General features: G+C 35.2%; 1 protein-coding gene across 5 annotated transcripts in view; it reads left to right on the top strand.

The window, feature by feature from the left end:
* Positions 1–13978, top strand: part of LOC129236473 (protein tramtrack, beta isoform) — a 97670-nt gene extending 83692 nt beyond the window's left edge. For 4 of the 5 annotated variants that reach the window (XM_054870894.1, XM_054870893.1, XM_054870895.1 and 1 more), the window contains exon 6: positions 11644–13978. In XM_054870894.1, the coding sequence (XP_054726869.1) occupies positions 11644–13370 (1727 nt within the window). In that variant the 3' untranslated portion in view covers positions 13371–13978. Of the gene's footprint in view, positions 1–1679; positions 2114–2181; positions 3177–11643 lie in introns of those variants that run through there. The other variant, XM_054870897.1, reaches the window with a different exon arrangement.
* Positions 13979–14458: the final 480 nt, after the last annotated feature.

The following is a 14458-nucleotide window of genomic DNA, read 5'->3' as shown; positions in this document are numbered from 1 at the left end:
TAGTGTCAACCATGTAAGCGAAAAGTTCAAAGGCCGCGACTCATTTCGTCGGCAGGTGAGTTTCAAAGTTTACAAAAAAAAAAGAATCAAAGAAATAATGATGAAAGTATGATGCAAGAAACGCAAATAAAACGAAAAGGAAACGATGAAATTAGAGAGAAAAAGAGAGTGAATAGATTCGATCGGGCTAAGCTTAGGGATTCATGGCCGACGTAATGAAGAACAAAAAACAAATATGCGAATAAAAATTGCTTCAAATAGTTAAAGTTACTAAATTTAAGAATACAGTTAAAAACAAATTATGAGAAAATAAAGAAAAACACCAGCGCGCATTAAAAACTCTTTTTTGCTAGCATTAAAAACAATCTGGTACCAATTTTTTTCATTATTGCTGCACTCCTTGATTTACGCGATATTTTTTTTCGAATACCATTACGTTGCATACGTGAAGCAGTTATGTTTCGCTGCATTCATACAACTTGCACGTGTTGCACGGGCTTGGATAAATGCAAATTGCAACAATTTGAATACACAGTTATTAACTGCATATGGCTTGAAATCCCTACAGCTTTTCCGATACGTTTTTTTTCCCGCATTGGAACGCGTGCGTGTGAAAAATATAGCTTCTTGTTAAGTTTTTTTTACAGCATAACGAATTTCCTTTCCGTTTTTTGTTTGCTTTTTCGTTGCATTATACATTCATACATGAACCGAGTGAAGAAAGCACACACACACACACATAATACAACTTAAGTTCATAATCATTTTTATTGTTAAAAAAAAAAAGATGAAAAAATACATATCCCCTTTTGATGAAGTGATCAAAGAGCAGTTGAGAGCTTTTTAAGAGAGATTGCAACTAATGGACTATGAAAATTTGTAAAAACTTAAATATTTAATCGGCTTAATTGAATAATTCAGTTATGAGTCACTTTAAGGACTCGCCCACCCATTATCAGTCTGATCTGGCAACCCTTTTTCTGTCATCGACAGACATTTTTTCACCAACCTTTGAATTGTCGACACATTCGGACGATTATTTCCACCAAAAAAAATCACGTATTTTGCGATATGTTTTTCTTAAAGATCAAGACCATTTTCATAATAAGTTTCAATAACTTTAACGCCTTGTTCTGTCCTGTAAAATGGTACATTTATCTACTTGTGAAATGTCAAAAGTTACCGTCTAGAAATTGTTCACTTCAAACATCAAAGCGTCCTTTTTGACATACCCTTTTTAATCTAACTTCGCTTTCTTAAAGTCCAGTTAGTGTAACCTCGCGAATTTCATTCAGAATAACTCTTTCTCACGCTCTCCGCCGTTGCATTAGCATTTTAAATGAAAAAATGGGCTCGTAGATTTCATAGAAATCACCAATTTGAATTCCCAGTTTTTAAAAAATTTCTTGATTATATGCCTCAATAATTTTTTTTACTAAGAGTCACGTCTGCAGCAGCGTTTAGAAGCAGAACTCTCAGATGAGTCACTACTAAAGGGCACTCAACTTTCATTTCAGTTTGCAAATTAAAATTGTAGAAATTTCGTAAAAGGATTTTCAAACTTTCTGCATGTTTCTCTGTATGTGTGGTGTGTTTTCATTCGCCTGATTTCAAAAATATTTGTTTGATTCTCAACATTAAACTATTTCTAAACAATCCCACAATTGACTCAATTTTAGATGGCAATGATAGCGACTGCGATGATCAAATGGACACCTCGTACATGGAACCACAACTGATGCTGGACGAATACGACGAGCCTGTTGAGTTCAAATTCGATCCGAATGCCACCAGCTCACCTTCGCAACAAAATTCCGCCAACGCCTTAGCCGCCCAAGCACAACAACAAGTGGAACGACAACTGCTGCTTGCTCAACAAAAGAAACAACAACTGTTGGAAGCTGCTGCCGCTACGGCTGCTGCCATGAAAATGTCAGCGGAAGCTGGCGCCAGCGGCATGCCAGGTGCTGTGACGCTACTCAACTCGATGGTTAGCATACCGAAACTGACACCCATCGGCAAAGTGTCTAAGGTGAAAGTAAATAAGCGTACCAAATTAAAGCAAAATGGCGTTAGCAGTGGCAGTGGCAATATCCCTGGCACCGACAGCAAGGTATGTGTGTGTATCCATGTGCTTCATAATTACAGTATTCAAGTGTATTTTGCATGATTTCTCTTTAGAACTACCCCAGCGATTATATGGATATGTTCAACGTCAATTACATTGCCGCCAATGCGAACGCAGCCCAAACACCCACACAATCAAATAAGCTGAAGGGCGCTTTAAGTGGTAATACAACCACCACCACCACCCCCACAGTTTCTTCACCTTCGGCCAAAACCAAATTGAACACGTCGGGTGGCGCCCTACCCGAAGGCGAAGCGGAGGGTTCCGTCCGAGACTATTGTACCAAAGAGGGTGAGCATACGTATCGCTGTAAGGTGTGCTCGCGCGTCTACACACACATTAGCAATTTCTGCCGCCACTATGTGACATCACACAAACGCAATGTGAAAGTGTATCCCTGTCCCTTCTGCTACAAGGAATTTACGCGCAAAGACAATATGACGGCGCACGTGAAGATCATACACAAAATCGAGAATCCCTCAACAGCGCTGGCCAACGCATCCGCAGTTGTGGCAGCAGCGGCTGCGGCGGGCGCAGCCACTGCGTCAGCACCCCAATCGGCAGCAGTGTCGGCAGCGTCCACACCCACACCACCCGATTTGGCGACACAGTGCTCAAATCACTCCGCGGCTGGTGTGTCAACAGCGATAGCATCGGCGGCATCGTCAACCTCATCCTCGTCGACGTCATCGACAGCATCGCTGGCGTTAGGAGCGGGGCGTTTGCCCGAAACGGCAGCAGCGCAATAAGCGTACGCCTCAAGCGTATCAGAGACTACTAAACTAAAACAAAAACAGAAAACAAAAAATAGGAAATAGGAAATAGTAAACTCTCCAGCAATAATAACAATGGGTGATTGGGTACACAGACATACATACATATAAATATGTATATTTCCATTTGTTTAACGCGGGGTGGGGGCTGTTAGTCGAGAAATGTGAAAAAGACAGAGCGACTAACCCACATTCACACACATGCACACTCACACACATGCACCTTACTAAACACAAAGTCGTCACGCATGTCTGAATGGTAGAATTTTAGAAGTAGGAAAAGGCTTCCAATGCGCAAAAAAGTTGCAAATGCTTCCAAGGCAGCAAAAAAGTTGCAAATGCTAAATAGCAAAACGAACCGCTTTTTGCGCGACATTACTTTCGTTGTTTTCAAAATTCGTTAAAATAACAGTTAGAAAACGTTCAAAACGTTGGCTATTTGTAATTATATGCTGCAGACAAGCGCATTTTCTTTAAATTTAATTTTAGCTTTTTTTTCGTTTTTCCCCCGAATTCGTTACGTTTATATGTTTCTCACTTTTAAATTATTTAATATTAATTTTTCTTACGCTTAGTCTAAAAATTGCATACGCAAATCTTAAATATTAAACAATTAAGCAACTTTTCGAAACATTTCAATTCCGGGATTCCGTGTTTATTTATTTTGTGACAATAAAAACAGCAAAAGAATGAAAAAAATGTATCAATGTAAAATATGTTAATGCTACCAACTATAGTTTTCAACATATTGCGGAAGTGGGCATAGTGGACGCAAAATTAAAGTGTTGTTTGTGCACAATTGACTAATTATTTTTATTTATTTATTTTATTTTTAATGAAAAATGGAGAATTGAAATTAAAAAAATCACTTGAATGAGTTAAAAAAATACTGTTACTGAAAACTTAATTGATTACTTAATTAATTTTTTTTTTTCCTGCTGCAACAATTAAAATTTTTCTTCTTTTTTTTAAATTGTAAATGCAAAGCAAAATAAAATTTTTATGATATAAACATTTTTTGAAAAATTACGCCCTTTTAGCAGTTGAGCTAATATGCATTTTATGAGCTCAAATAAAAAACTAGAGCATCTATTTTTGAGTTATTGTCGCGAAAAGTAGTCTTTCACTGCTGTTTTATTTCTTTCAAATTTAATTTTTTTTTCATGCAATAAAATTGAATCTCTAGTAAGCTTTTATTTATACCATACACAGTGTACTCCCTCTTAACAGACACTTTTTTCAGCACATACCACAAATCCTTAGGAATTTTTTTATTTTTTTTTCTTTCTCCCTCGCACAACACGTTAACCGTCCCATAATATATTAACTTTTTTTATATTTTTCTCATAAGCGGACAAATTTTTCATTCCCTTAGGTGTACGCTTAAGCGAGAGTACACTGTATAATACTTTTTTTTTTTGTTTTTGTGCACGTTTAAAAATATTTGTTTTTAAGCCCACAGCTCCGTGTATAATTCTTTGCTAAATATAAGTTGTGCAATTTTATGTTATTTTTTCTTAATCTAAGTTGGTTTTTTTTTTTAATTTTTTAATATTCTGAAAATGAAAATTTTCACATAAATTAAACTCCGAGACGGCATTCGACCGCAAGTGGCCTTTTAGTTTAATAATATGCTATATTGTAAGTCTGGGCTGTTCGTAAGTGACTAAAAAGAAAGAAACAAAAAAAAAAACATTTTTATCATTTTCGCACGACGCTAACCGACTAACTGCACTTACACAAAAACAAGCACACACTGACAGACATATGATAAACACACATTTTACACAATTAGTTAATTTTACGTGTTTTTTATCGCTAAAATATTTACAATTATTATTAATTATTAAAAAATTAAATTAATATTAATTATTAAATCGATAAAAATTAAAAGGAGAATGAATAAAACTACCTTGTTGCCTTCAAATGAAGCTAGTTTAATATTATATTATAAAAATTTGCTTACTTTGTATGGTAAAAAAAACTAATTTAAATTTAGTACTATTAAAACATTAATAAATAAAAAATGCAAATCCAATAGCTGCATATAAGCGATTTTCGTTCATTAAAGAAATATATATAAATATAAATATATTTATGTTTAGTACATTAATTAACTGTAATGTTTTTGTTTGTTTTTATTCCCATTATTAAATGTCGAAGTATAAGCAGATACTTACTATTACTTGTAAAAACACCAATAAAAAAGCGTATAATAAAAACAACAAATTAAAAAGCAAATATTTAAAGCATAAATGTATATGAATTGCATAAGAATATATAGAATATATATATATATACATTTAAATCGGAGGCTTAAATTATCGCCAAAGAATTACAAATACAATAATTATTAATTTAAACATTAATAAGAAAAATAAACAATAAATTTATACACACAAACACACAGCGAATGAAAACAAACAAAAAATCGCTTCTAACGTGACAATACCATTTATTGCTGTTATCATAAAGACAGAGTAGCCAAAAGGCGATTCTTAAAAAATAAAAAACAAAAGTGCACTTATTTTTCTTGTGAAAAAATATACATATTACATAAATACCAATTGAAAATACGTTGCAATAAAAATGCGATACTTACAAAATAAACAAAAAACGAGTGCGATTTTTTTAAATACAATACACTTCAAATTTGTATGTATTAAGCGCGTTTGTTTGCAATAACCGCGTAAGAAATGGCAATTTGAAGAGAGTAAAAAATTAAAAAACAAAAAACACACACACACACTCATAACATAGTAGCAAACGATCTCCAGCAAGAGTAGAGAATTCTTACTAAAAAAACAAAAACCTGTTCATATTTTCCATTTTAGTGAGTGAAAATGCTTTAAAATATTAATATTTTTTACATATACCTACGTACATATAAATATTTTTGAACCTTTCTTTTTGTATGCGGCAAAGCAGCAAATAAGCAATCAAGCGTTGCATACTTTTGCGAACAACTTTTCAACATTCTAAATACAAGAGCTGAAAAGAAACAAATACAATACGTCTAATTTTTATTTATCTAACATTTAATGTTTACTATACATATTATTTTCTTCGTTTTTAGTGGTAGCTAGTGCAATTTAGTTTTTAGTTTGATAACAACTTAATCAATAATAATAATTATAACAAAACAAAAACATAAAAATAGTTGCAAGTAAATAAATAAACCTCACAACGTCAGCTCCTTCAATGTTTAAAACCTATTTTTATTGCTATACATATTTTATGGCATATACATACATTTACATTGAAAAGAAAAATATAAATATTAATATTTTAATAAAGAAGTTTTGTTGCACTAAAAAAGTAAAAAAAAAAAAACAACACAAATTGAGTTTTTACATTACTTTTGGAATATATGTAACTGGCAAATTCAGGCGAATGCTGTGCGTAGTCACACTTTTTACCAGCAAATTTTACCACCTACTCTTGGTTCCGGTTCTAACACATGGGCTGAAAAGTACCGAGCCTAACAAAGAAAACATGTTTTTTGTTTTTGTTCAAAATTAACTTTATTCACTCATGTGCCGTTCCAACATTTCAATGCCCTCTTTTGTAGAGCGATTTATCTTTTGCCTCAAAATAGGCCTCAGTTGCAACGATAACCTCTTCATTCGAGCGAAATTTCTTACCGGGGAGTAGGTTTTTTTGGTTTGGAAACGAATGAAAATCGCTGGGAGAAAAATCCGGTGGATGTGGGAGCAATTCGAAGTTCAATTCATTTGGTTTTGTCATTTGTTTTGATTGACTTGTGACACGGTGCGTTTTCTTGATGAAACAAAATTTTTTTCTTTGCCACATGCGGACGTTTCTTTACAATTTCTCCTTTGCAACGCTCCTGTAACGCTATATAATATTAACTGTTGATGGTATTTCCCTTCTCAAGATAGTCGGTAATTTTATACTACACACATCCCAAAATACCGAAGGCATAAACTTTCCCGCCGATCATTGTGTCTTCGGGCGCTTTGGACGAAGTTCACCAGTTGCTGTCCACTCAAATGACGATCGTTTTGATTCCAGAGTGAAGTGATGGATCCATATTTAATCCATTGTTACACATTGAATGCAAAAATTTCGGTTTATTACGTTTAAACATGGCCAAACACTGTTCAGAGTCATCAACACGTTCTTGTTTTTGGTCAACAGTGAGCATACGCGGCAGCCACTTTGAACAGAGCTTTCTCATAGTCAAATGCTCTTGCCATATAAAGTCTCTTTTCTCTCTTTCTCATAGTCAAATGCTCTTGCCATATAAAGTCAACTCGTTCTTTTGGTATCTTTACGTTGTCAGCTAACTCAAGCAACTTCGCTTTTCGATCATTCAAAACAATTTTGTGGATTTTTTTGATGTTTTCTGGCATTACAGCCGCATTTCGACGTCGACTGCGTTGTGCATCATCGGTGTCTCTACGACCGCAATCTCTCTCTTTGAAGTCAGCGAACCATCGTTTTATTGTTGTTTCTGATGGAGTGAAGTCTCCATAACACTTTTCAAGCCATTGCTTCGCTTGAACGGTATTTTTTCCCATCAAGAAGCAGTGCAAAATTAAAACATGAAATTATTTTTGATCCATTGTTTTGAAAATAATAAAAGTTGTGTCACTTTTAGCGCAATAACTCACGAACTAATGAATAGAATATCATGAAATTTTAACAGTTGTCCTTTTAAGATTAGTGCTAACTGCACCATGTCGATATACAAGATTTGGTGAAAATGTTTGTTCATGCATCAGCAAGTTCAAACCGAATTGCGCATATTTTATGTCTGATCTTAGTTTATACCAAAGCGCGTATGTTCGTGGCAACTCACAAAAATCGAATAATCTTCATTTGAGAAATGCAACTCCTAATTCGCTATTAGCTTCACATATAACTAGAGTATCTACTTTTTCGAGTTTAACTCCCAATTCGTAATTAAAAAGCGAGATTTCCTATACAAAATTTCTCTCCCGAAATCCGAGATTATAAAATAATCTTAGATTATACTAAATATATATTTTTCGGTATAATCCTGTGTTTCTGTGTTTATCGATAATTATTATTACGAATATGAGGTGAAACGTCAATGTAAAAACTAAATAAAATGGACGGTGGCAAAGAAAAGAGCTTTCTAGACATAATTCTTATAAAATTTTTGTTAGATATTATTAATTATGCATTCATATTACAGAAAAAAGCGTGGCAAGTCGCTCTGTCCTATTATTATTTCGTCCCCTTAGTATTAAAATAGCCTATAAATTTTTTGATGTTTTGAGAAAATGAATTTCAAACTTTTTGTCGAAAGTAGCTCTCACTCAAATCTCTGTAAATATTTATTATTTTTTGACTGACGTTTTGACCCACTTTGTGGAACTAGAATTTGACAAAATTTTGACCACATATAAAATCGACGATGGAGAATCCAAAAATTCAATAAGAAAATAATAGCCTATGAGCACATAGGCTATTGTTATACTAAGGGGACGATTTATTATAAGATGTAATATCGAATTGGGCATGCGTATTGCGGCCATAATTTTTTGCAACGTCAGTAGACATGGTTTACGGATTTCCTCCAACTGTCTATAGCGCAATTAAATTAACTATTGCTTCTCTTTGCCTTTTCTTCATATCGTTAATAATAATTAAACAAATCAAAAACAATAAAATATTCCAATTCCAAACCAATTTCTATGAAGAAAAACCTTTCAAAACAGTCTTGACAGCTGATTGTTAATTTTGCAGCTAATCTGCTCTATGTAAACGGGTTAATTTATTGTTAATCCCTGCTTATGTGAACGTACTTTAAGCTACGTAAGCTTTTGCTTATGGTATAAGCGGACTATGCTCATTTCTTAAGAATGATTACATTTGAGCTTACGAGATATTCGCATTAATGCTGACAACAAACATGTACGCTTAAGAACTATTTACACTAACCTGTGGTAGTTATGTTTTCAATATTTTATTTAATCTCTTCTCTTGTTGGCGACATTTATAGTTCTTTTGTACTAGTGTAGAATTTTTTATAATTCAATTATCATTGTATTAATTTTGGATAGACAAGTGTTAAGGAAAACGATTCGGGTTTCATTTGAATTGTTCTTTTCGAGCTGAAAAATAAAGCATGCAATACTCTCTACTTACACGTACCACCAAAATTCTTAGGATTTTTTTTTTCATTTTTCAATCAAAAGGAACATTCGACGACTTTTCACGTTGGTTTTTTTTATGAAAAACTTTATGCCAAAAATCTGGCCTAGTTTGCAGCTAAGATAACACCAATGCGATTATGTACGCGGTTTTTAGTCGGAAACCTCTCACATGAAGAATATGCATACTCTTCACCAAAAAAAACAAAAGAGAGAAGATGCAAGAACTGAAGAGAGCAAAGACCGGGATAAAAAAAACTCATGTTTACAACGTAATATAGATCTGCAAGCTAAACTAATGTCCCCAAAATCTTAAGTCAGCAGCCTATACTACTCGATGCCACCTTGGACAGTTTGCTCTCATCTTCAGCGCATACAACCGCAATTGCCACTAAGGTCCAAAAACGCAGCAAGGTCCTTAAATCGATAGCCGGCAGCACTAGGGGCAATGACAAAGGCTTCCATGCTCCCGATCAAGGCGCACAGCAAAATGCTCAGCATGCAAGTTCTGCTAGGTTGTTACCGTACGAATCATCCTGCAAACATTTTCTAGAGCCTGAGCTACTTCCCAGGCGAGACAGAAGACATCTCTTCACCTACACCTGGATAAAACACAACTGAAACTACTGTAGCGGACAGTATATAAACAGACGCTAAACGACATTCATAAGGAGACTCTCGCCACCTTCCTAAACTACCGAGCCCCGGAAGCTGTTATCGGAGGCCAACCATCATCTATTACAAACGATTAGCTTCAGCTGACTCGTGAGACTCCTTAACTTTGGCCCATTTACGATCTGGATATTACAGTAGGTTAAACTCCTACTTATCCAGAATCACTCCCATTATTCACGAGGTGTGGCATGTGAAGGCGCATCGCACGATACTAACCACCTATTCCCATGCCCTCTCAACCCCACCAACCTGTCGAAAGAGCACATTTTCTGGGTCTACCGTTAGATGAGTTAGACGAAGACTATAGGTGACTACACCTCACTGCCACAAAAACAACAACGAAGATTGAAATTTTTTAAATAAATTTTACTCAAAGACCACCATGAATTTTGTAATGATTTACGTCACAAATTATTTGTAGCTCAATTTTTAATTATTCTCCTTTATAAATAATACAGAAATTTACGAATTAAATTTGTAATTTCTGTTAAGAGCAATGAAATAAGACTGTACTAGGTGGTTACTTATTTCGCAATCATGAATAATAATACAAAAAATATATATTTATAACGAAAATGACCAAAAAAAAATTTTTTAACAATAAAAAATTTATTGAAAAACTGGTTGATAGAAAAAGTGCTAAGTTCATATAAAAAAAAGAGAAAATGCTGTAAGTCACAAAAAACCTGTAAGTCTGCAATAGTTTTAATTGAAAATGCCCGATTATTGGTATAGAAGAAAATTCAGAAAATATTAACAACAAAAAAAAGTTTGACGGTTTTTCCCCCTCTTGAAAAACTAAAAAATAGGCACAGAGCTGAGCCAACTATAAAATAAAAAGTTGTCGTTTAGTTGAAAATTAAAGAAAAAGAGGTTGTCTGTAAAGTCGGTTTACTGACGATAGTTTAACGTGATAACGTCATAAGAAAATACTAATTGAATGGTTGCATTTTTCAAAACAAAATTTTAATTTTATTTGTTTGATAGATATTTTGTATGGATATAGAGAATGAGTTAACATTAACATAACATAATATACTTTAACATAACATAACATAACATAACGTAACATAACATAACATAACATAACATAACATAACATAACATAACATAACATAACAAACATAACATAACATAACATAACATATCATAACATAACATAACATATCATGACATAACATAACATGCTGTTCAAGCAAGGTAACGACGCATGAGCAAGATAACGACGCATTTTTTGGTGCGTGCAGCCGGCTACATAGAATTATAAGACGTTATCACGTCAAAAAATAATAATAACATTAAAACAACAGGTATTATTAACAAACTTGGTTTTATTTTAAATTCTTCAAGTAAATCAAATTAATAATAATCAATAAGAAGGCATATGCAAATACAAATACGTGAATTTATATATGTACATATGCGCATATACATACACATATACGCGCACTTAAGTAGGAGAGAGCAAGATGTCGAACGTTGCCGTTCGTTTGCTTTGTTTGCTTTGTCGTTCGTTCCGCGCTTTCGCTTGCAGTTCATTCAAGGTAACGGCAATGAGCAAGGTAACGACAAATGAGCAAGGTAACACTAATGTGCAAGGTAACGACACATTTTTTCGTGCGTGCAGTCTGTTAAATCGAATTATAAGACGTTATCACGTCAAAAAATAATTATCCTAATATGTATTTCATGGGCAGGCCCATATTTTTGTATCCGTGGTATCCACTTGGCTTTTGGTAATCCTGGCAACGTCAGAATAATTGAAGTCATCTGTCAGTGACTTTCACCAGCAACCACTTTCCGTAGATACTTTATTTTTGTCATAACACATGGATTTCCTTTGCACTACCTTCAAATCCCCCTATTCTACCCTAAAATGTATGTTTTGTTTATTAACCTTTTTTTCTTATTACCTTTTTAGTGCAATTGATAAATACATCTCCAGAATTATCACAAAGACTATTCGGCTTAATTAAACCCGCGGCCACCGTCCAACCACAGCAACAGTCACAAAATGACCCACAATCAGGACCCACACAAACATCACTCCTTCAATTCAATGAGCAACAGGATGTCACTGCACATCTACCCACCGCCTTAGGCCTAAAAGTGCGCAGTTCACTGCAATTAACTGCTCAACCGCAGCAGCAGCAGCAGCAGCAACAGCAACAACAGCAGAACATCACCAAAAACACCAATTCACTGTTAAAACAACAGTTACGCGCCGGACTGAAAGAAATACCGAATAATAACACAACGACAATTGAACCAATGCCCAGCAGTAATACTGATTTCAGCTGCTCAGCGCTACAATCCCTCGCCAGTGTCGCTGAGCGTCAGACGCCCAACGCAATACAGCCACCATCGGCTAATAATTTGCACCACCAGTTCTTATTGCACATGGCGGCGAATCCCATGTTAAAACCCAGTGCCGATTTCTTCCGACAACAGCAGCATCAGGCACAACAACAACAACAACCACAGGAGCAATTATCTGCACAAGAGCAGCAACAGTCACAAACTAAGAAGGCGCAATCGCAACAGCAACAGAAAGTGCCGTCCCAGCAAACGCAATTGCTCGAACAGGAGTTGCAGCGCGAGGATAGCATGTCGCCCACAAATATGGATCTCATACTCGATCAGACTGACAAGTCAGAGCCAGAATTGACGCTAGCCGATGAGACAGCCGGGTTGGATTACAAAAACGCCGACACATCACTGGGTAACATTGATGACTCTGTCGCTATTACAACAATAACAATAAGTGATGTGCCGGGCAATGAGAACTCGAATGCAAACGCTACGATTGGAACGATAACACCGAATGCACGCTCAAGTGGCACAAGCCGCCGCCCAGTACAACGACGACGGATACGCCGCAAAGCGCAATCCACAATCGATGACCAAGCCGAGCACTTGACCGAGATGTCAGTGCGTGGGCTCGATCTCTTCCGATATGCGCGCATCAACGAAGGCGTCTATCAGTGCACCGAGTGCGCCAAAGAGGACTTGCAAAAGACTTTCAAAAACAAATACAGTTTCCAGCGACATGCCTTCCTCTATCACGAGGGTAAGGTGCGCAAAGTGTTTCCATGCACATTGTGCGGCAAAGAGTTCTCACGACCGGATAAAATGAAGAATCATCTAAAGATGGCGCATGAGAATTTCGTAGCGCGCGACACCAACAGCTTTAATCCGCTAAACTATTTGATTACGGCGGCAACGGCCGAAGAGATGCAAACTGCAATATTCACCGCAAGCGCTGCGGTACAACAACAACAACAGCAGCAGCAACAGCAACTTGCACATCAACAGCAGCAGCAACAAAAGCAACAACAGCACCAACAAAGATCAATCATACAGGACGATTACATGGATAATGGCGTCAGTATTTTGAATACAACACCGCAGGAGAGGGACATTTCGAGGCCAACATCGCCCACATCAGCGGCGGCGTTACTGAAATTGCAGAGTGACTTAACCATTAAAAATGAGATCGTAATCTCACCGTCGCCCTCACCCGAACCGATAGTGACTATACCAGCGAATGCCACAGCGACGCCGGCAAGTGCAGCCGTAACGAAGTCAACAAATATGGCGATGTTGCAGGCAAAACGTATAACACAAAGACTGGAAGAGGTTAAGTAGAGTGGCAGTTGTCAAAAAACCTACTAAAGTAAGTTAATAGAAAGAAATGCTAGACTAAATGAAGAAATTTGCTAAGTACAGAGTGTTTAAGAGGAATAATTATTAGTTAGGCTTTAAATTTTAATTTTTTTTTGCTAGGCCGCAAAGTGCAAGAAATACTACTAGTTTACAATATAAGAATAACTTTTGATGTTGTGTCAACGCAAGCGCATAACTAAAAGGTCTGATTTACATACATACTCGTATATAGAAAATAATGCACAAAAAGCAACTCATTTACTTAAATAAATAAAATAATTTAGAAATCTATTAATGATAATGGAGGTAGTGCTAGGCTAGTGGCATCGAGTGCAACGCACAAAGCAAAGAAAACAATAAAAAAGCAATTAACTTGGCACAAAAATGAGATTAAAAGTTTTACATATAACATAAATTTATTATTTGTGGTATTTTGCTTAACGGAGACAAGTAACAGCACAAAAAGTCTTAAAAAAATTTAGTAGTATGCTGCAATCTACTTAAAGATTTTGAAAAATATGCTATATACATACATATGTACATATGCGTATTTGAAATCAATGATAATTTTAAGCCTCTAATAGCTTAAACTCAACGACTTTTTCCTTATAGTTTAGTGCACAAAAATCTATTTAAAAATAATATAATTTAATAGCTAATAGCAAAAGTTATAAAAAATAATATTTTTAATTATTTTTGTGAACAGTAAATATGTAAATAATTTAAGGACCGTCCATATTTTTAACCCTCACGCTATATACATACGTACATATATAATTACATTGTTGTATTAATTAATTAGCATTTAATTTCATGCGTTTGAGAAATTATTTCAACCTTATTTGCTTTCTTACGTCATTTATTTATTTTATTTAGCTGATCACTGAATTAAATTTAAGAAATCATATATATACATACATACATACATCAAACCATTTGCATATGTATCTATAGAAGCGCTTTTGCCAGTCCGTTTGGGTGGGAAAGCCGTAAGGCCAGTTTCACAATTAATACTACTAATCTATACTTAAGTTCTAGCCAAGAACAACTTATCCCCCATTTGCGAAACC

This window comes from Anastrepha obliqua, chromosome 1 (genome assembly GCF_027943255.1).
Source record: "Anastrepha obliqua isolate idAnaObli1 chromosome 1, idAnaObli1_1.0, whole genome shotgun sequence".
NCBI lineage: Eukaryota > Metazoa > Arthropoda > Insecta > Diptera > Tephritidae > Anastrepha > Anastrepha obliqua.
This window is presented reverse-complemented; position numbering and strand designations above follow the sequence as displayed.